Raw genomic sequence first — 23,595 nt, 5'->3', positions numbered from 1 at the left:
GGACAACCGCGGTGGATCTTTCATCCCAAACCCCTACTCCCCCCCCCCAATGGCACCATCAATAATGCAACAGCTATTGATGCATGCATGCATGCATGTGTGTGTATAACACGCGAGATTTGTTTATGCTCATGGCTGGTGTCGGCCTCATTGTTTTTTCATGAAAACTACGAGCTGCATATTTACGACCTGTTGCGACCGGCAAACAGACGGAGGCGCCGGGATGCGCGCAGACACCAGAGAAATGCAAATAATGTTAACGGTGTGACGCAGGGGTCATTAATATACTCCGACTCCTTATTACTGCTGCAAACATATGATTGAATTATATGTACCTCATAAATCTCTCCGATTCCCACGTGTGCTTGCATGTGTGTGTGTGTGTGTGTGTGTGTGTGTGTGTGTGTGTGTGTGTGTGTGTGTGTGTGTGTGTGTCCCGGCATCGCAGTGATCTAATTTACGGAAAAAGGAGAGACGTCTCGCTCTTCAGTTCACCTGCCGTTTTTTAAAAAAAAAAATTTTCCTTCTCTGGAACGAGACACCAACGTCAACACCCGCCTTTGATCCTTGAACTCCACGTCTGCGGCTGTAAGGCGGCAAACGAGGCTCCACATCTTTTTAAAAGTCAAATTCGAGGCATGTTGTGTGCGTGAGCAGGCAAGTGCACGGCAAAAACATACACACTCACACGCACGGCGTGACGGGTAAGTGAGGAGAGTCAATTTGATGGAGCACTTGCCACCACCGGCATGACTTCTCAACACACATCTTGGCAGTGATAAATGCAGTGCTCCCCCCTTGTGTGTGTGTGTGTGTGTGTGTGTGTGTGTGTGTGTGTGTGTGTGTGTGTGTGTGTGTGTGTGTGTGCGTGCGTGCGTGCGTCCAGGGCGGACACATTGATTTATCATCCGCTTTGTCTATGATCTCTTTTTGTTCCAGTGCCAAAAATTCATAGCCGTCCTTCCAGGATTAAAACAGTCGTGTTTACACGCCAACAGCCAGTTGTTGGGCAATCGGGGCGGCACGACAAGCAGGGACTTCATTTACACTTTGCATCGGAACGTACAGCTGCTTTTCCAGTCACGCCGACCACTTTTCCAGAAGGCCTGACTTGGAAGGCAAAATCCAATCAACAGAGGTAGAATTTCCCTTTTGCTTGGAAAGTAAGAAAAGTAGCCCGGTGATTGAATCGCACTGCTTTTGAAAATGATCAAACTAGCAGCTGTCCGGTAGCACACCGACTGGACATGAAGACAGAGCACAGGCGTGAACATGGGCATAAAAAGTAAAGGGATTAAGACGATAAAGTTGAATAGAAGTCCATGTTAAGATATAAGGTGGTGTAAATGAATCACTGGTCTGAAACCACGCAATGAGTTTCTGCTGCGTCGTCCCTTTTTCTTCTTCCCATCGACGACCTGATAAAGTTTGAGCTGCGCACTCAGATGTTTTTTTTTTTCTTCTTCTTCTTTTTCGTCTGATGTATGCACTCCGTCTCCAATGAAGCACTCTGGCCATCAATAAATGAAAGATCTGCGTAACATCTGCAGCAGAAATGGATCGGAGCTCTTTCTCACACGTTCTTTTTCTCTCAAGTTCCACGCTGGGATCAATGAGCTCTTTCTGTGGCAAGTGAGGAAATGATGTTGGAAGAGAAGATGTGTGTGTGTGTGGGGGGGGGGGGAATCTTTGTTTGTTTATGTAGGTTTAGTGTGTATTTACTCCACAAATGAGTACGGGTCTGTTTTTTTGTGTGAGGCTAGCGCACGTTGTCCAATCAGACACGAGAAGACACTGTAGCACAGCAGGACACATGCAGTTCTGAATCTGGAATATAAAGTTGCTCAATGCGAGAGAAAACACCATCCTTTGCCAATTATTAAGTGCGATGGAAGATTTCGCGCCGACACGTGTCGGAAGTTAGCGTGAAACTGGCACTAGTTCTACTACTACAGTTGTGTCTGCCATTTATCTGGTCGGACTTGAGAGCCAAGGACGTATAAACAGCTGTGGCAGATTCAAGTTCAGTTTCAATGCTTTCCAGCTACGTCATCTGAAACGCGCAGCAAAATGTGATCAGTTGTGGTTTGCAGCTGATCCTGTGCTGATGAATGAACATTAACAGGATCACATCGAGAGATGCACCCGCCCACGGGATTTCTTTTTTTTTGGGGGGGTAGTTGAAACGGTAAACGATGGCGCTAACCACACTTGGCAGCGGCGTGCTCTTTTTATTTATCATTATTTTGCGCGAACGGAGTCCGAGCGAGAGATAAAGTCTGCAGCGGCGTTGACGCATCAGTCCGTGTGGCCTCCAGGCGCCTGCCGTAAATGAGACCATTCATCTTGACTAGCATACATCGACACGCACACGCACGCACGCACACGCACGCACACACACACTCTGCAGTCGCAGCAGGTATTTCTGTGAGTTTTCTTTCCCGACTTGTGCGCGAACGACGTCGCGGCACACTCAAGTCACATCTTGTCGGATTCGTCTGACGTTAGATTTATCAAATGTCAACGGTCACAATTGCAATAGAAGTTAGAAGTTAATTGGAAGTTCAGAAGATGTCTCTCTGAAAGGCTGCAAACTCTCTAAATGTAATGAGAGCAAATTAATGACGATAATAATAATGATAATGATAACAACAATGACAGTAGGTCTTTGATTATTCACTTTGCTTATCAGCCTGGTTGCCATCTTTAAAAACTTTCAATTGAAAGTTTGCAACTAAAAAAAGCATTTTAAGTGCTTTTACATCAAGTGGTTGAAGTGGACCGCTACATCACTTTGCGCAGTAGATGGCAGTATAAGCAATGTGCTGTAAAATGGCGGTAATAAAATCTTTGTGTTTGGGTTACAAACCAAAGAATTTTTGTATTGCAATGAATTATCTATAACGATTACACTTATTTTTCAGGAGATTCAATTGGAATCCAATCATATCCACCCACCAGCCCACCCTCGTCCATTGGCAAACCCTGTCTAATAAAACACACACACACACACACACACTATCCCATCCTTGGCTGCGAACGCACACGAGTGCTGGTGGAGAGTTCAGAGGTCAAGCGCTGAGCGAGAGCGGCCGTATGGAGGGGTCACGGCAGGTCAGAGTCGGGGCCTAATCAAAGGGGGGGCCAAACAGAAGGGAGGCGGCGGCTTGTTTGCTTATCAGACGTGTCCAGCTGCGTGCGCGCGCGCGCACGTGTTTCTGTTCATCCGAGCACACACAGCTCGGTGAGAAAAACGGCATTGATTTCTTGGCAACATATCCGACAGGTTTTTTTGAGATTGATCTTTTTCCCCCCTCCGGAGACCTGGGTGAGAGCGGTGGCGAGGGGAGGAGGCGGGGGAGGGGGGACGCAGACCACCTCTTCACGGCCGGCGGAGGAGCAGCGAGAGGCTAATGAAGCCCTGGGGCTTAGACGGCCACGCCTCCTCCAGGTTCAACAGCAGCTCTACGCAGTGAAGGTATTGTGGAGACTTTTCATGTGAATAGACATTTTGCTTTTTTACCATTTTTCAAGTTGCGAGGGTTAAGGTTAGTATAAGCTATATAATCGTAATCAGCTGTAATCAGGGACGAAAATCTTTTGGGGATCTTTTTGGATGTGCTGTCTGGTACTTTCCCTGTTTCTCTCCCTCACTGAACAGCAAATTCAAAGTCATAATAGTGAAAAAAAAAAAATCAGGAGGTCAGCCAGAAATCAAATTTAGATCATCTAGTCAACTAAGGATTAGCAAGACCAGTCTAGACTACTTTTGAAACACACGCCTGCAAATACCCTTGAGCAAACATATTTATTTACTCTGGATCTATCATGGTAATGACTCCATTTTAGTGCAATTAACTAAATTATTCAAATATCACTGCAAACATTAACATTCAGAGTGCAGGCAAATCTGATTCAAATCCGATTTTTAGGGCTGACTGTCCACACTGGTTTTAGCGAGTGTCCAAATGGGATCTCGCTCTGTTCAGACTGGCCCACATTATTGACCCATCGGACCGGTTGCTGTGGCAAAGACGTCGGAGCGGAGGCGTCGTCCAGCGTGGTGTGCAGTGTGTGACGTCATATCATTGCGACAGCGCCACTTGTTGCGATACATGGCCTGGAGCTTGACTTGAATGGAGCTGCAGTATCTCCCCACACACTGATGAGCCAATGAGCTTCCTCCTCTGTCCAGGGACTGCTGTTTTCTACTTCTTCTGTCTGCTCCATTACGTTACAGCTTACGTTACACCTGGAATGGCGCCCTCTGGTGGCGCATTGGGTCTTGCGTCGAAACCGTCAGTCAAAACCCATCGATGTGTTTGGAGCTGTTCACACTGAGACTCATCCGTCCAAATGCCATTTGAAACCACCTCCCGAAGGTGATTTCGATCCGTCTTGGAAAATTCGGATTTCATGTGATTTGTGACTGTTCAGACTACAAAAGAGCCATCTGGTTTCAATCTGGATGGGCTAAAAATTGGATTTTGGCTGGACTAGGTTAGCACTAATATTAATATGAAGTCTGTGGCGAACCACAAGGCCAAACAACCAAGAATCCTGGATCCTCCTGCCACTTGTTCAACGGGACTCGACTTTTCAGAGCTTTTCCACGGGCTGCAAAGCAGGTGGATGAGTTTGACATCCCGTCGGGAGTGTCAGGTTAAATACTTTTCCTGCAGCCTCAACCAGACAGACGTCTTTCAAACTGTTGCCCGGAAGTGCAGCGATGCACACAGAGTACATGCAGGAAAATGACCCAATTGGAATCAGAGTCAATGTGGCATGTTTATTGAAACACAAATAACAGAAAATAATAAATAATAATCATGGAAATAATGGCGTGTTAAGGCGCTGCGGGGGCGTGCGAGTGTGTTCTACTGCTGCCGTAGCAAATCAATGTGATCCACACACAGTTAAGCTGCTGATGTGTGGGATGCCTTTAAAAAGGACAATTTTCTCCCAATGACACACACACACACACACACACACACACACACACACACACACACACACACACACACACACACACACACACACACACACCAAGTAAACTAGCTGCTATTAGATGTGTGTGTGTTACCTGTGCTGTTTATGTTTTCCGTGCTGCACTTCCTGCCCGAACTAATAGCTAATTTGATGGCGCCTTATGGCAAGGTTGTATTAAATTGCGCATGTTGTGCTGTTTAACACGCATGCGCACGCGCAGACGCCCGACGCCGCTCGGGCTAAATGACCTGACAGGCGCGCGAGCCGGGTTCTGCACGGCGAGCCCGCCTGGGTCCCACAGGACGCCGGTGAAGGTCACATTGAGCCGCTGACTTCCCTCCTCCTCCTCCTCTTCCTCCTCCTAGTGCTGCTGCTTTTGCTTGTCCGGTTATAACGAGAGCCGAGGTGTGAGCGGCAAGAAGGTGCTTAGAATGGGAATTTCACACCTTTTTTCTTTTTTTATCGGAGGTTGTGATGTTCGGCAATTAGCGGGTTGACTGCTGAGGGGACCAAACGTTTACACGTTTTGTGAGGCCAGGCAGCAGCTGCTTATGTTATCAATTAATCCAACGCTCACATCACCCATTGGTCTGTTTTTTTTTTTACTTTGCATTTAGGACTAATGGGGGGAAAATAAAGTTCAATGGAAAATATCTGATCCCCATTGCCGTCTGATTGTCCAAAAATATACCATCTTGGATACATTTTTGCAGCTTCATTTTTCCTCCCTGACAGCACTGTATGATTGATTGTCCAGAACACAGCATGTTTAGACCTCTGATTAGAACCTGGTGCAAAAATCTGCTAAAGTTAATGCTTTGTTGGATGTGACTGGAAGGAAAGAAACATAGAAAAAGAAAAAAACCACGACTACTAATCAGCAGAAGAATATGGGCCCTAAGAAATCACATTTTAACTGAATTGGTGAACCCATTAATATATCATACAAATAAGTAATTTCAGACTTATGTCCTCCTCAAAGTCAAAAAGGTAGACTTACAGTGCGACTCGAAACTGTATCACAATATTTTATGACTATCATTATTATTATTGGCCGCTGTGCAACATGTATAATCAATCCTATTCGATTCCATTGGAGTTAGCCAATCATACAATGCTGCTATTCCTTTTAAACAATTGGCTGCTTCATGTAAGAATAAAGTCATTTTTGTCGCGAGTTCTTGTCGCCCAGACTGTGCGACAAACAACGTGGCAGTCGTAACCTGAATTATTGACAAAATCAACGCGGGATGACAAAACGATATGAAGACCACTGAGGCCCCAGTAGGCCAGATGAGGGGCTTTTTGTTAGCGATGCTGTTTTGGGGAGTTCAGACAGACAGTTGGTGGCACATATGCCCGCTGGAGTCGCTCTGCCAGGCCTCCTGGCGCAGTGTCACTGAGATGCTGCCCAACAGATGAGCCTGTAATTGTGTTTGGTTTAATGATAGGGAGAACTAATGCTGTTTTCTTTTTATTATACTGGCTGACTTCAACACTGATGGCTCTCTCTTTTTTTTTAATTGGTGTTTCAATGAGGTCGCAAAGTGGAAGTGATTATTTCAGGCTTTAGCAGCAAAAGAGATTCATTCTTTATAAAGACGATGCAAAAGGTTATTTGGACAGCTAAGCGGCAGGACTTAAGTTGAAAGGGTGAGAGGTCCAGAATAATCATCTAGTCTTTCAGAATGTGTCCTAGGTTCCTGGTTAACACTGGTTGAACTAATGCTGACTTTAACTTAGGTACTAAACGTTTATAGGCAGGCACATACGGCGATAAAAGATAATCAGAAAATAAACATAATCTCTCACTCAGCCTGAATCAGTTCAACGAACGTACAATTTAAGTTAAAACATTGATCTGCAGCAAGTGAGCCACTGGCTGACGTGAGGCCAGACCGAAGACTCACACTGGAGCCAGAAGCAAGTCGCCTTTTGTATTCTAAACAATCAAATGGTGAATCACGTCTTGTCTCATCTGACTGCGGTTCTCCGGATTGAAATCCGCCTCCGTTGGCTCCCCGTCGTCTCTGTGATCTTGCCATGGCTGGAAATGTCGGAGACGCATCTCCAAAAAGCAGCTTTGAAGGATGAGGATCAGGATGATTTGGGTTGTTGTTGTTTTTTATACACGCATAGTTCAATATCAGCTATTCATCCAAACATAAGGTGCTCTGACATTTTTACCAAAGCAATCAGAACCAAAGCCATGATCAGCATAGTGGATGGAGGTTGATCTGACCGGAAAACAGCAGAACTAACAGCCTAACGACGGCAAGCGTCTGTTAATCAAACCACATGAAATGAGAAGTCCATCTATTCAGAACTTTCTTTGCTTGTTCCATTTTTTTTTTTTTTTTTTTATTTAAATGGCCTTTTGTGATGTCACAAGTAGCACTGATCCCTCTCTATGATTTTTAAAAACACATGGGGCTCTTTAATATTCAGCATGGACTGGGACAACGACTCATTGGTGTCACTGGAGTGTTTAGAAACATCAACACATTGTAATTCATCTGTCCATCATCCATCCATCCATTCTTCTATACTCGCTTACGCCTGCACTCAACTGTCCCAACTGTCACGGGGGTTAAGGCAGGGCTACACCCAGGACAAGTCAACGTTATAATATTCTTTTTAATTCTTTGAGGCGTCATTGGAAGCACGCGGCCCAAACTTGGAACGCGAACGCCGCTCGTACTGCGTTTGCGCTCGCACTGCAGCCAAACAAACGCCGCCCCTCTGAACGCCGCCCGCCCGCCTCCGCAGACATCACAGGAGCGGCTAGCGCGTGATTGCTCATTAATTAACCTTGACCCGCGGCTGGAAATAGCAACGCAAACCCCATCGTTAGTCCGTCACACTCCCTTCTCCCTCGCATCCGCGGCTGCCAAGACGGAGACACGGAGGGAACCGCCATTCTCCTGCTCCGTCTGATGGACATCTTCATTTTTATAAATTGTTTTGTTTTTTTTTGGCAAAAGACAGCTTATTTCAAGACTGTTTTCTGTTGATTTGACATCTAGACTGAAAAAACGGAGTTGAAAGTTCATCCATTCCCGAATAAAGGAGTGAATATTTTGGAATTTTTAAACAGTACCTAGAGGCTGTATTGAATAGATAGAATAACAATCATCTCACCAGCCCTTGATCCCTCTGATGGTAAAGTTCATCCATTTAGTTGAATCAAGAACATCAGACTTATGTCATGCCATGCAAAAGACATCCAACCCATCCCCCCCAAAAAAAAGTAGTGAAACTCACATCTTTCTCCTTCTCTGCACTGACACACGCACGCACACACACACAGCGAGAGAAATGAGCACAGAGGGAGGATGAAAACGCAAGTCAAGGAGAGAGAAGGAGGGTTTTTTTTTCTGAAGAAAAAAAAAAAAAGATTCCAGTTTGCAGGTTTTAAGTGCGTTGAGGTTGCTGAGACAGCAGAGCTCGGATGCGCCTGGGCAGATGTCTCGCAAGCCCAGTAGGAAGCAGACGGCGGAAGGAGGAAAATTAGGAGCATGTCCTCCCAATTAAAAGCAGGAGCGCGAGAGGGCCTCTCTCCACTTCCGAGGTGCAATCAGACTCATTAGGGCGCGCGAAGCGGAGCAGGCGCCGGGTTAATTGGTGCTGATGTGGAGGCATTTCTAACGTTTCATTACCGTCGCAGACGAGAAGAGGGGAATATAAAAAAAGGGGGGGGGGAGGTGCGAAGTGATCAATGTGTCCGTTTTAGGCGCGCTACTTCAAGGTTTACTCCCGCTCTCACGAGGGACTGAATCGTGTGTGTGTGTGTGTGTGAGTGTAACGCCGGTCCGGATTGCGTGTATTTTTTCGTGCTGCGAGGCCTCACGTAATGTTCAGGGTCCCGCTAACAAAGGACAAGTTGTCCAGCTCTCAGAGGTCGTGGAGGCTTGAGACAGGTTCTCCAACACATCAGCGTCGCCCTCTAGTGGCCGTAGTGGGGGAAAAAAAAAAATTGCAACAAGTGAAATGGGGAACTTTATTGTCATTACCGTGTACAAGTACAAGGCAAGCTAACGAAATGCCGTTTAGCATCTAACCAGAAGTGCAACACAATAATTTACGGTTGATATGTACACAGATTTGGTGCTATGAACCGCAGGTTCTATGTTCACAGTGATTAAGGAGTGCACTGCACGGAGGCACCAAACATTTTCGTAATATTGTGAAATATTAATTAATAAGTACTACTTAAAAATAATAATAATAATAAAAATAAAAATAAAAATACCTTCTATTGCATTAGCATTAGAGGATTAGCTTCTCCCCTGACTGAAAAAAGAGTCAATCATGAATTCTCTTTGTTATCTCTTAAGGATTTTTTAAAACTGCACAGTAGCATACACTGAGTCACAGATAGATTTTGATTCAAAAGAGAGGTGAGTAGTATGTAGGTGATGACAAAAATTCCCATTTGCAGTATTTACATCTTTTCCACCAAGAAGGGAAGAAGTGTCATGTTCTGGGTTTCCCGTTTTATTTTGAAATCTGTGTATTCTGTTGTCAGCGTTCTTAATTTTACTTCCTGTGTGCGTTGCTTGATGTCTGTGACCTGTGTCTCATTTTCAGCCCTGTCCTTGATTGCTCTCACCTGTGTTCCCCTGCCCTAGTGTATACTGGAAATAGTCCATGTCTCGCGTTGTCTTTGTGGGATCATTGTTTTCTGTTTACGTTCTTGTCATGCTGTTCCTGGGGTTCCCAAGTGTTCAGTTGCGCTCAGGTCTGTTCTTGTATTTTCCTTAGTTTTTTGTTACGATTTTCTTCTTATAATTTAAAATAAACCTTTTTGCATGCAAACCTGAGTGGTCCGCATCCGGGTCCTGCCTCCATGCTCCTGTCCTGAACAGAAGCAGGAAGAAGAAGGCAACTGTTTCTCTTGTGTGTTTTACCTCATCATGTCCCAGCTCAGCGAAGCAGCTACTCAGTCGCTCCACGGCACTAAGTCACGGATTAGCCCACTGATCCAGACTCTGTTCATTGTGAAATACTTTTAAAGGTCCAGTGTGTAATATTTGGCCTGATTTTTATGTTGGTAAAAGCTTAATACATATGCCTATAAATACATTAATATAAGTGTATACTAGCAGGACAATAAAAGTAATTCGATTTTTCTACATAGAGCGAGTGTCTTGCTCCCACATCTTCAAATAAACCAATCAAGAAGAAGGAGGACGAGGTATCCAGGTTTGTGTGTGCAGGCCACTGTAGTTCACTGGCAAGCTCGGGAGAGGAAGGGTGAGCGCTGCAGCCATTTGATGTTGCCGTTTCTTCCCAAAATTCTCCAAATATTACACGCTTGTGCAGCAATGGAATTCCACAAACACTCGTTTACCATCGCAGGGTCGACGACAAAGGGAGGCCCACGGAACACACGGAAAGCTGCTCCTTCCTCCTCAAGCAAAGCAGCGATTCCTCAGCAGGCCACAGGTCCAACCAGAAGGAAGAAGGAACCGGCTTTTTTTTTTCCTCTTGGCGCGTCAGTCAGTAGTATTTTTGCAGCGTGCGGTCTGGAGAGTCGATTCTTAATGACAGAGGGGGAGCCGGAGCGGCTCTCGGGCCGTCTGCAGAGCTGGCTGCCATCTGCTTGACTTCCACTTCAAGAGCTGCAGCTCGCCGATGAGCCGCGCTGATTTAGCTTCAAGAGCGCGAGGTTAAGGAGCAGCGCTCGCGTTTAAGTTGCACCAGATGTGGCTTCTAAAAGGTGATCCGCAGAGCGGGCGGTTAGAAGCAACCGTCCCGTCCCACAACACGTCGGGACAGAAATAAAGCGCCGGCTTCTACTGAGCGACCGCAAAAGGCTCGTTTTTCAGCGGAGAGAACGGAGCGCAGGAGCCGACTGCCACTTTCAGGATCGTTAGCGTGCAGCGTTAGCAAACATCGTGTAAGAAAACTTTGGTGAGAATCGACGCAGCGAAAGCACACTGAGCCCAGGGTTGCAATTTTGAAACACCAAAAGCCAAGACAGATGAAACGGTGAAAGTGTGACGTGTGTTAAATGAATTTTCTGATGATGATGGAGACCAAACCTTTGAGCTGAAAGAGGCTTGAAAGATCACAATTTTTTTCCACATTTAACCTCAATTCATCAATCTGTCTATGGCACTCTAAACTTAACTTTCTAATCCCTCTGTATTATCCTGTCTTTACTAACAATATCAGAAGTGTATGAAGACAAAACCCAACATATTGTTGAATTTGCCAGTAAACTTGAGCCTTGTGTGAACGTCTTAAAAAAACAATGCCAACTGTTTACTTATGACTGACATCAAAAACGGTTTAAAGAGAACATATCTCAGAGGACTTTCCTTTCCTTCCATTCTTACACTATGAATAGTTTATTTTATTTCTTTTTTCTTTTTAATTCATTCATTCATTCATCTTCTATACCTGCTTATTCCTATTCAGGGTCACGGGGGTCTGCTGGAGCCTAACCCAGACAAGTCGCCAGTTCATCGCAGGGCTTCTTTTTAATTCATATGTTTATCTTCTCTATTGCACTACATGTTGTTGTGATTATATACATTTCCACAATGTGGGTTAAATAAAGGCATTCTAACTCTAATTGAAAACCGTGCTCTTCCACTATCAGCTCACGAGGGGCATTTCAGGTCACTCTCAGATTTTCTTGTGCAGCATCTGCGGTCCTGCAGTCCTTTTGCCCCTCGACCAAACGGACGCCTTTGTACTCTGAGCGTTTTCCCACGGCAATTTTGAGCGCGAGGATCCAAACACATCGCACCTGTAAAGCCAAAGCGGACGATCGGCCAAAGCATTTCGTAAAAAACACAAACAAATGGCGGCGGCGTGCGGGAAGGAGGGAGGGATGGAGGGAGGCACTCCAGCGAGTCAAAGGAAGGGCTTTCACCACTTCGCCACTTTCTGCGACGCCACTTCATTTGAATCACAAAGACACAAAGGGCCTTCTCCGGGCCCGCTCGTGAATGCAGCGACTTCCAAAAAAAAAGAAAAAAAGAAAGACAGATAAAGCGGCACGAAATGACAAGAAAACAACATTAGCATGCTTGAGAGTTTTATTTGATTTTTTTTTCCCCCCTCTCTCTCTTCACACTTTGTTGCTCGGGTAAGCCGGCGAACGCAAGCGGCGACTCGGGCCGGATCGTCTCCTGCAGCTTTCAAGTGCCACAGTCTGTGTGTGTGAGTGTGTGTGTGTGTGTGTGTGTGTTTAAGCTTGTTGTGCCAACAGAAAGGGCCGCGGCGGCGGCACGCTGTGGGAGGCGGACGGCAAATAAAGAGCGGGCGAGCGGGCGGGAGAGAGAGAGAGAGAGAGAGAGGGGAGCAGAAAGAGAGAAGTCGAGCAGAAGTAAACGAGCCCCTTTTCCAGCCAGACTCGCTCTTATTGACAGTTCATTAGTCTCGACCCCGGAGTCGACCCGCGTCCGACGCACAAGGCAGGCTGTGCCACCGTGGGACGGCCATTGTACAACACGCACACACACACACACACACACACACACACATACGCACATGCACAGGAATGCTCCTTCTGTTATTGTCTTTAAGTGCCAAGCTCGGGCCAAGGCCCGGCTCGGCTTTGGAAAACAAAATAACAGCCGTGCAAAGCACACACACAGAGATACACACAGAGACCCACACACACACACACACACACACACACACACACACACACACACACACACACACACACCCAAACACCACTTCCGTCCATTCTCTCACACAGAGGGAGGAAGCGGAGCCGATGTGGGCCCGGCCCAGCTCGTCCAGACTGGAGGCAGCCAGGCAGCGAGCGTCTGTCTGTTGCCTGCTGCCGACTTCCCCCCCCGTCTGGGCGGCCTGGAAGATTCCTGGAGGCCTCGCCGGCCTTTCGCTTCTTCACAGAGCCGGGACGGGCACACACACAAAAAAAAAAAACACAGAAAAAAAGCCACTCCAGTCCAGACGTAAAAGAAGTGCTTCAACCGGAGGCCCGGTTCTGGACGTTTTCTCCACAGAGGGCTGTTTACTACCTCTGGCACGTTGGCCTCTATTTATCTCAAGAGTTACTGAGGCCAAAAAAAAAAAAAAGAAAAAAAGAGGCACACACTCCCTCACTCGTCCCGCCCCTTTCAAGAGTCAATCAAAGCGAAAGGGGAGATTAGGGTTTAGTCATGAGCTCCAATAAATCCCAGCGCATTCATTCCAGGTTATTTTCGGTGTTTAGCTAATACCGTGGTAAAAACAACAGAGAGGAAGAAAAAAAGAAGAAAGAAAGGAAAAGAAAAGGCTACCTGGTTAAAAAAAAAAAAAGGTCTGATTTGCTGCATGCTACTGAATAGTGGAGATTTAAAGTTGATGACTCCACAGTTATTCACTAAATGCCTCTCGTAATGGAGATCGAGACTTTGCAGTAAACTTGCATGACAGTTGCTCAGAGACTTTATAGAGCTTCTGAAAATAAAATGTTTAGCCCTCTGTTTACAGTCTCCTGCAAAAGCATCTGTCCTAAAATGGGCTGTTGGACCTTTGCAAAACCTTAGAAGCAGGGTCAGGAAGCGGTGCAAGTGGACACCTGGCTATACAGTGAGTGTTTTCACAAACCCAGCAGGGGAACCAGCCCTCTTTGTGACATCAGCGTCGCGTACCGTTAGAAAACAGTATGAGAGTGAATTTTGCAGAATACAGAACCAAGATGTTATCCATCGTCACGCATTATTTTCTCTTTTCCCCTTCCATTCTTCCGCTTTGACAGGATGAAAAACCGATTAGCACTGCAATTACACATGCATGCCGTGCCTCACAGCGCGCTTCCCTAATAAAGAGGCCTCCAGGCAACAAGCGGCATCTAAGTGGTGCCTTGCGCTCAGCTGCAGCGCACCAATGACAATTAAAAACCCCAGCAAATCAAGCTGCGTGACAGGAAGCCCGAGGCGGAGTGCTGGGAAATCAAAAGCCGTCGCTCGGATTCTGCCGGGCACAGACTCAGACGACCGCAGGGAGCCGGCAAAGCTCGGCGTGCGTCGCCGGAAAATCTGCAAGACCTTGAACGGAAATTGAACTGCGGAGGAAACTACAGGGGAGCCAAGGAAATGATTTAGATTAAAACAGAATTAGACCCCGACAAGTAAAAGTACCCGAATAAATCAAACAATAAATCCATCCGACCATCCTAGAAATTTGCCCAAAACTCAACACTTTATCAGCTCTCCTGCTACGCTTCTCTCACACCTGCTCACCTTGGGCCACTTGGGGTTGATGACTCGCGCTTTGATGGCATCATCCAGGGCCGTGGCGTACTGGCCCAGGCGCAGGTAGGCTGCCGAGCGGTTGCTGTACAGGATGCAGTTCTGGGGGTCGGCGCTCAGGGCCTCGCTGTAGAGGCGCACGGCCAGGGCGAACTCCCCATCCTGGCAGGCCTGGTTGCTGCGGCGCACGCGCTCCAGGAATTCAGCCTTGCTCAGGCCGACGGAGCAGGGCGGCCGCTCGGCCCTGGCCCTCCCGCCGCGGGCCGGCGGGGCAACCGGCGAGGACGACGAGGACGAGGAGGAGGCGGTGCTGCCGGCGGTCCTGCTTGCCGAGCGGGAGCCGAACAGGGAGAACTGGGGAGCGAAGGGACGGAGAGAGATGGTTTGGTCAGAGAGTCAGAAGCAGAAGAAGACAGTCGGCCAAATCGATGAACCGTGATCAGAGATTATTTGCACTATTTCAGCTGATTGAAGCAGCTCTGGGGCACCGGTGGGTGAATATGCATCATCTGCGTCCATATTGGTCAACGCGATTATGTTCGTGTACGCTATATTTGTCAGTATCTAAACAGAGGGCCAGAGAAATGAAAACAAACACGCACGCACACACACGAAAGTGAGCACCAGCGTGGGCTGGCTACGGGGCGGGGGTGGAGTTTTGGGTGCCTAAACACACAACAAACAGGGAAAGAGCGAGAGAGAGAGAGAGAGGCAGAGAGAGAGGCAGAGAGGAGTCGTTGTCAAGTCAAGATGGACGATGTGAAATTGATCTTGATGAAAAAAAAAATGACATGAAATGACATATATGTATATATATATATATATATATGTATATATATATATATATATATATATATATATATTTATGTATATATATAATTCTTCCCATGCAATGCCTGCTAAATGCTTTTGATTCATCCAACTTGTCTCAGCTGAAGAACGCACAGGAAGCCCTTGTAAGTAGAGCAAATCCTGGTGCGTAAAGCGGGTGAACGTCAATCAATCTGTGCCATGAAAGTGGCAGTGGCTTCACTGATAGCTCTGGCCATTGTTGCCTCTTCTTGGTCCTCCTGCGTCTAAATCCACAGAGTGAGCTGAGAAACGCGCCGGAATTCGAGGACCCATTAAATAAACACTTTCTACTTTGGTTGGCGAGAAAGGGAAGCACGGGACAGAGATAAGCGAGATCCAGGCGATCCACTTCAAGTGTGTCTGTCTGCCTCAAGAAAACATGATGGGACGCCATGATTTGGATCATCTGTTTCTTCAGGATTATTCAGCGTTTTAAACCCTCTGAGTGTGAGACTCTCAAGAAACACTGACAATTTCTATTCAATTCCTTTTGGCACACTGCTGTAAAAATACTATTGACTAAGGCTGCGAGAAAAGTTTGCTTTTTTTTGTTTTGCTTTGCTCTGGGAAAAAAAAGGCAACTTCTCGGGGCCCAGCAGCACGCCAAAAAAAAACTCATTTGCATGATGTGTTGCGTTCGGGCTGTGATGTAGTTTTCTGGCAAAATGGGACACCAAACTGCAGAGGCGCACTCTTCTTCTCTTGTGCTCGGCTGCGCCGCTAGAAATTCCTCGGGGAGTCAGACGAGCTCGACACGAAGCCTCGGCTCTCCTCCCCGGCTTCGGGTCACACCCACCGAAACCGTGTGTAAAAATGTGCAGCCTGAGGTTTGCTCCCTCCCTCCTTTCCCTCATCTGGCGTTTCCAAATTTGTCCTCCTCGCCGGAGCCTTGCAGAAAGGCCTTCATTATCTCCATCCAGTGCCCCGTTCCCGCTCCGCTCTCAAACAAGCACGTGCAGACGCGCAAACAGGCGCGTGCACACGCGTTGCGGGAGGCGCACGTTCTGGATGATGTTCATGAAAAATACAGATTCCAAGGACGGGGAGAAGAACTTGCAAATGAATCATCCGCCAGATTTGCCCAGGAAAAAAAAAGAGGAAGACACGAGGCAGATAACTGATTAGTCGCTTCACTCACACACACAAAAAGAACCTCAGACATGAGAGGACTCAGACTTTTAAAAAGTTGAGGGAAGACCTAAATTCTGAAGTTACAAAACTGGGTGAGAATTTTAAATCTAACGCAAAACACCGAATCTTTTATTCTGCTGCCATGAGCTGGTGCCGAATCATCTGCTCATCCCTGTTTGTTGCCCTTTAGCTTTAAAAATCGGAACATTCATCTTCACGCTTCATTCCACATGCAGGCAAACGTTGTTTAAAAGTCTTGAGGTCCAAACAATTCGGCTATTGAATATTACAGAAATAATCCACTCAGAGAACGCGCTGATCTTTCGCACTTTTCAAGCATTATTCCAGGACGAATGCCAAATTTTCACATCTGAGCCAGTGCTGCTTAGATTTGTCACGTGTTGTTGCTCTCCGACTTAATGTCTCACACAAGGACAAATGTGAAACTTTGTGGATTTCCATCGGGCAAATAATCTGAATCAAGAAGTTTGAAGGCAAAACTAACAATAAAAGACTTGAAAGTAATTTAGAAGTCTTGTTGCTGCATCCCAGCTGTACCTGTTCCTATTCTTACATCCATCGTGGTTTTCCGCCTTCCCCTTCATGTCCCGCCTCTGCAAAACGAAGCGCAGCTCGTGCACATTTTTCACAGTTCCCAGACCGATGGAGGCCACGACCGCCTCGTCGGTTTCATAAATACAACGCTGCTGCTTTTAAAGCGCGGCCTCAAATCTGCCAAGTGCGACATAGAGCAGCACTTGTTTGACTTGTTACCCCAGCGCTGGTTGCTGAAATAAACAAAGCGGGCCACACATCAGGCAGGCCGCACGGCACGGCGGCATAAATCTCTGAGCCTATTAGCGGCAAAGTACAATACGGTTAGCATAGTGCGGCATGAAAGGGCCGCCGGGGCGAGTGCAATCAAAGCGCTTACATTACGGGGTTCCATCACACTGTTGTGTTGTTGGGTTAACATTTCCTTTTTGGTTTTGACTACAGTGTTGTGCGAATGCACCTGCGCACGAATGCAGTGTTTCAAGGAATGTAAACCCTGCACTGAAGGAGCCAAATCGCCCCGGCATGTTTGTTTAGCATAGCCCAGTCACTTTGTTAAAAGTACCAGGATGTTCCGCTGCTACACATCCAGACTGATTCTTTTCTTGCTTTTCCGCCGATTCCGACCCACAATCCCCCTGTGCGGTGGGTGATACATCACACAGGCCTGAGTCACGGTGTAGAGGGAGAACATCAACAAAGGGTGTCGCTTTGTGTTTTCACTTTGCTCGCTTTGCTGGCGCTGCAAGCGATTTAATAGCATTACGCTGCAAGTTCACGGTACGTGGTGCACTATGACCTGTGACGCAACAGTTTATCCTGGTGCTGCGCACTCGGTGAGGTCCAGCTGGAGTACCTGCTCCAAGTAAGAAGAAGCCGAAGTAGCCGAGTTGGAATCACTCTGGTCCGCTCTTCCCTTCGCCAGAAACTCTCCAGTCCGCTTCCCTTCAGCATCTTCCTGCCAATCACAGACACCTGGTCCCCTCACATGTCCGCTCAGCTGTTCCTCATCAGCCCGTTAGCCTCTCGACTGCCAACTTCATCTCTGAACTCTGTTCTCTGTTCTTACACTCGCGGAAGCCACAGTTTACCTTCTATGACAAAAGACGGCTTGTGTAAAAGGGGCACATTTCAAAATAAAACTAAATAATCCATCATCCTGCCAGACGTTTTTTGCTTTTAAAGGCAAAAGTGACCTCTCTTTGTCACTTGAAGTCCACTTCAGCCTACTTAAACACAAAGCTTTAAGAGACCGCCAACTCAAGATGCATTAATGAGCCGCAGTCTCTGAAAGGGTATTTAGGTGTTCAGGGTCCAACAGTTTGCTGAAGTCGCTTTACCGATGTTTTCTCACAATAATCTTAATCTCTAGTCTATCAAATATCTCAGAAATAAGAAAAAGTCCTTCCTGTTGCTTTCTTTTTAGAAGGCATGTGCTCAAACACAAACTTCTGGAAATCAGCCAGTTGTGACGTCACAAGGGGCACTGACACCTCTCACATCCAAGCGTTTGTTCAACTCTCTGATGTCTTTGTCTCCTTTCAGATGGCAACAAGGCATCAGTTTTAGGCGGAAGCAAAGTTATTTTGCCAGAGGCTGTAAACAGTGGGTTAAAGACTAAGCTTGTTTCCGTAGCTCTGTTAAGTTCATTTAATAATAAAAAGTGACTTTTAATATTTCCATGAGTGCAACGCCATTCACTTGGTGATATTAACGTGGCTACGGCCTCACCTTAGCGACACACGTTAATTCAGATGCTATAAGAGCTGTAAGATGAACTAAAATTAGAAGTGAGGTTCACTGCTCTGCCACAGTATCTTCTCTACAGTCCTCTGAGACCAGCTCGATCTTTCAAGATGTTCGACACACTTTCAGTGACCTGCCCTCTGTTGTGACGTAGCCAGTCCGGGGGCCGCAGCAGTAGGAAACCAGATGGAAATGTCAAGAGTGGTGAGAGAGGCTTGTAATCCCTCTTTTACTGTGTAAAGTTCTGACTGAGCTTCAAGACAGAAAGTTGGGAAATGATTCTTCGTTCCAGCACTATGTTGTTGTTGGTGTCGGAGCGAAACTCTTTTGCCAGACACCTGTAAGTGACGACAGGCAAGCGCCGCTTCAACAGTGTTCAGCATTAAAATGCACTGAGATCACACGGGGGAGACTTTGGATCAGCAGCGTAGACTACTCACATCCAGCCAGCTTGGGTAAAATCCAAAACCAACAGGGTGTCGCGTTTCTCCCTTTCTTTCTCTTTGAATCCTAAGACGCGGGATTCCAAAACCCTCTGGCCAGTGGCGGCGGGGATCACCTGAGCTCCATGAACAGGAAGTGCCGGCCAACAACCCCTTGCCATGTTTTCATTTTTTACATGTTTCCTAGAAATGGCTAAAACCTTCAGGGCAGCCGCAATCGCTGGGAATTCAAACCCCGAAAACGTTGCACATCCGTCTCGCCTAGCTGCGAGCCAAAGCCTGCTCAGCTGGTCTATGTATAACGCAACCTATCGACTTCCTGTTGGTTGTGACAAACACAGGAAGCGCCCGCTCCGAGCTGCCCCCTAAAAAGCACCAGGAGAACCTTCACAAGTAGTAGCGGTGAAGCTGCTGCCGCTGAGATTAGCGCAGATGTTGGCGTAGCCATGGTTTGTCAATGGTTCGGTCCTGTTTCAGTTTAGCTAAAGGAATGCCACAAGTTAGCGCTAACACTTCATACAAGAAAGACGGAAGGAAGCTATAGGACAAACCAAACACTGGCGGATGGTTGAAAGCATAACATAGCGGCTCATATATAACAAAAGGATGAGAGTTGATCAGATGGTTGCAGATGTTTGTAGATTTTGGATGTATTGAACAAAACTTCTTACGATCTTTTGTATCACTTCAAGTGCATCTTATACTGTTAAATCAATCAAGTTCATGATGATATTGTCATCTCAAAATCAGTTTGGAAAAACATACTTAATGTACAGAAACAAAAGAGCAGTTTGCCCTGGGTCAAACAGTAGGAATCACACACACACACACACACACACACACACACACACACACATAAATAAGACAATAAGAATGTCCTGTCAGAGTCCTTTCAAGTACACACACACACACACACACACACACACACACACACACACACACACACACACACACACACACACAAAGTCCAGGTCAGAGGGAGTACATTCCTTACACACACACACACACACACACACACACACACACACACTGAGGGAGGATACCTGGAGCAGAGGAAACTGTCGCTGAGCACAGAGCACCACTGTGTTGATAAAAGTCACGCTGCAGGTGACGCAGGAACAGACCAACTTATTATCCATTTTCACCGGGCCGATCTATTTCTGTTGCTTAGGAAATGGATGTGCACGGGACACCAGTGCCTAACATGCCTGAAGAACACGAACGAGACTGAAGCAAAACAAACAGCAAATAAATGTGTGTAATACTTTTGTATTACCATTCCCCAAATCTGGCAGACGTATTTATAGCGCACAGGCAGAGACATTCTGGAAAAAGGGGAGGTGCTGAGGAAAACTATCTGAGCCATTCGCCGTTCTTTTCATGTGATAACTTAGGAACTGCTGCAGCATCCGTGCTAATCTCATCGGTAACAGCGAGGCTTGCAGCCACTTCCTCTTTGGTTTTCTCTTTGTCTTCTTCTTTGGTTTTGAAGGACGACAGGCAGTAATCACTTCCTTTGGTCTCAACCAAAACTCAATTTGGATGGTCAATGCAAAAACCGGGAGAAAAAGCTTTAGATTGGAGCTCGGCAAGATGGACGCCCAAGATTCCTATGCTTGAAATCTCAGCAAATGATTTGTATTACAGTGAATAATAATAATAATAATAATAATAATAATAATAATAATAATAATAATAATAATGCTTATTTTCTTGCCATTTATTAATACTATGTTATTATTTTAATAATACTTTGAAAATTAAAGTGTCAACCCTTCACAGCTTTACAAAGCCTATCCGTGACAACACTGGCTGTCGACACACAAATCTCTCATAGAAGACGCCTCGACGTTCAAACGCACCTTTGTTCGTCCTGCTACCGTTACTTGAACCAGCTCCAGGCTCTCTGACCACCAGCCTGCTCTTTCCTTCCCACTGGTGAAGTCCTGCTGGCCACTAAACAGTCCTCACTGGTCATACTGGTGCGGAGCAGTTCTCACCCTGCCTTCACGGCACTGCTCGCTGACACACGCCGAATCGCCGTGTCCCAACTCACCTTTTCTTTCTTGTGTTTTGGCTTTTCCATGCTGCCCCTCAGCTCCAAACTTTCATCCCGCAGCAGCAGCAGCGGTGGCGGCGGCGGCGGCGGCGTTGCAGAGAGGCGGACAGGAAAACGCAACTACCTCCCCGGAGGTACGATCCGCGGATTACTTTCGCTCTTATATCACTTCTGGGGCTGCGTTACGCTCCAGCATGAAGGTTTTCTTATTTCCCGTGGAAAGTTAATCCAAAGTAAGTGCGCCATGTTTCCCGCTGCCGATCTTTTCCCCCGTAGCGGATTTTCTTTTTTCCCTTTTTTTTTTTCTTTAGTCGGTGAGAGGCGGGGATCCGGTCCAGGGCTCCATGGCTGCAGCCAGCCTTCAGCGAGGTTTCAATTACTTGTGTGACATCAGAGGGGAGTTGAGTTACCTGACAAGATAGCCATTATTGCCCGTAACGCTGCTTCGTTGGTGGCGTGTATTAAAAAAAACTCCTTTTGTGGTTCAATTAATCACAACACCATTTTTTTTCTTTCTTTGTCTTTTATTTCGCTTTGGATATAACTTTTTTTTTTTTTTTTTTTTTTTCAAAAATAAAAACACACATGCATACAGATATAATGTCAAAGGCATGATGAAAATATTCCAACGTTTTGATTACTATTTCTCAAGTTTGCTTGTTTGCGTTGGTTGCTTGGTTTGAAAAACAAACATTAAAAGCTTGTTTTCTGGTGATGTTGCCGTGCCAAAACAGGAAAGAATGGCAGACGCACGCACACAGTCGCTGTTTCAAAACACAAACTAGCCATTCAAAATTCACAAATATTTGTCATCATCGAGGAATAAAATATTTTCTTTCAAAAAAAAAAGTGCAACAGGTTGTCATTTTACGGTTTCCTGACTTCTCATTTTGTGCTAAGCTAAGCTAATTAGCTCGTAGTTGATTCATTGTAAAAAAGAACCAAGCAATCAGGGCTCGCAAAGATAACTAGTATTCAATCAATCAATACGCATTTTTAAAATTATTTTGCCATTTGATTGCCTCCTCTCCTTACTTTTTCCTCTAAGATCGGCTAAATGGCTGATAGCAGCACAAAGGCATTTTTGTTTGATTTGCCTCTAAAAAGTAAAAGTGCAGACTGGCAATATAAAGAAAAACGTGCCAGTTTTTGGGGGTTTTTTTCAAAGTGCTGTCAGTCTCACAATTTCTTACACACATATTTACGCCACTTTTCTCCCCACACATTTGCCCATTCCCTTTAAATAAACAACAACACTATTCACGTTAAAACAGTCCGAAACTCTCTTGATGATTCCAGCACCATGTTTGACTAATCCATTTCGACAGAATAGCTTTAAGTTTAGCATCAAATAAAAGCCCATCTAGTTAGTTTGGTGTTCAAGACATTTCTTTAAGATCTGTCGCATACATTGGAAAATCTAGTTGGATTTTACAATAAGTGATACTGTGAGCAGTCCAACGTGTTCTATTAGGCTTTTTTTTTTTTTTTTTTCAAGCTCCTACAAGTCAAGACATTCTTTAAAAGATGTAATTTTAGTTTTTTTTTGTTTATTTACAAAAAAGGTTCATGAACCTATGGCATTTTAAGTATATTTTTGCACAAGCAAATTTGTAATTAGATAACTGGCACTACAAAGTAGTGGGTTCATGGTCTGATTTCTGTCATCATAGGCATCCTTATTGTGAAACAAGGGAATAATATTGACCTTGCCTGTTTGTATTTACTTTCAAAAGTCCCAAAAATATTTCTTTCTTTCTTTCTTTCTTTCTTTCTTTCTTTCTTTACAACATATACAACTTATGTACAGTATACCTTTCTGTGGTCTGGTCCATCCTGATTTATTTTATAGACTGTAACGTTTGAAAAGAGATTTAAAAAAAACAAAAGTGTAGAGAGATTCAGATCAAGATCGAGATGTCTAGATTGAGATAATGGAAATTAAAATTATCTTAAATGCAGAATAGACTTAAAATTGGATTTTCATGTTGTCAGAGTAGTCAGTTACCTGCCACTGTTGCTCAATCGCGAGGCTGCCTGTCAGTTTGAACACGTGGTCTGGTCTTGCGGAGTTTGGATCGGACTATCCTGACACACAGCTTGCGAAGTTTGAAAGCTCTCCGATTTCCGTTTGCAGCCATGAACGATAGACCCCTGGGCTTCAGATTCATCGCCTCTAGATGGTGCTGTTCCTCCATGCCTGCGCCGCTCCTCTGGTCCAGCTCAGGAAGCGGCGCTTTCCTCAGCTCCGCTGTGCAGCTGTTCCACAGACAATATGGAGGAGGGGGGTTACGTTTGATGTGATAACTTTTAAAGTACATTTGCATCATCAAAAGATTGCATCTCCTCATTTAATTGGTAACCACATACAACAGAATGAAGAATAATTTACAAAATGCCCTCTTGTAAACATGGCTATTGATGCTAATTAGTGAATGATAGTTGTCTAAGTGATTGTGACAGGATGCTCTAACCTGATGTCCTCAAAAATCAATAGCTTTCATATTTCTAATGAATGTCAAGGACTGGATTCATGCTGTTGTCATATTATTCGGCAAATGTATTTCTGTACATCTGTGTCCATACTCACTTCACTCCT

At 45.7% G+C, this 23,595-nt stretch overlaps 2 protein-coding genes across 2 annotated transcripts in view; both read right to left on the bottom strand.

Annotated features, from left to right (window-relative positions):
* Positions 1 to 21,403, bottom strand: part of ttc28 (tetratricopeptide repeat domain 28) — an 84,718-nt gene extending 63,315 nt beyond the window's left edge. Inside the window, exons 1-2 of the mRNA XM_076029585.1 lie at positions 20,994 to 21,403; positions 14,202 to 14,564 (exon numbers count right to left, since the gene is read on the bottom strand). Coding sequence (XP_075885700.1) covers positions 14,202 to 14,564; positions 20,994 to 21,023 — 393 coding nt within the window. The 5' untranslated portion in view covers positions 21,024 to 21,403. The remainder of the gene's footprint in view (positions 1 to 14,201; positions 14,565 to 20,993) is intronic.
* A 153-nt stretch (positions 21,404 to 21,556) lies between these two features.
* Positions 21,557 to 23,595, bottom strand: part of pla2g3 (phospholipase A2 group III) — a 6,285-nt gene continuing 4,246 nt past the window's right edge. Inside the window, exons 6-7 of the mRNA XM_076029584.1 lie at positions 23,587 to 23,595; positions 21,557 to 23,255 (exon numbers count right to left, since the gene is read on the bottom strand). The exon at positions 23,587 to 23,595 is cut by the window's right edge and continues 102 nt beyond it. Coding sequence (XP_075885699.1) covers positions 23,018 to 23,255; positions 23,587 to 23,595 — 247 coding nt within the window. The 3' untranslated portion in view covers positions 21,557 to 23,017. The remainder of the gene's footprint in view (positions 23,256 to 23,586) is intronic.

Source organism: Nelusetta ayraudi, unplaced genomic scaffold (genome assembly GCF_046127955.1).
Source record: "Nelusetta ayraudi isolate G7.1 ecotype Tasmania unplaced genomic scaffold, CSIRO-AGI_Nayr_v1 ptg000026l, whole genome shotgun sequence".
NCBI classification, from domain to species: Eukaryota; Metazoa; Chordata; class Actinopteri; order Tetraodontiformes; family Monacanthidae; genus Nelusetta; species Nelusetta ayraudi.
Note: the sequence above shows the minus strand (reverse complement) of the source record. Positions and strands in the feature narration are given on the sequence as shown.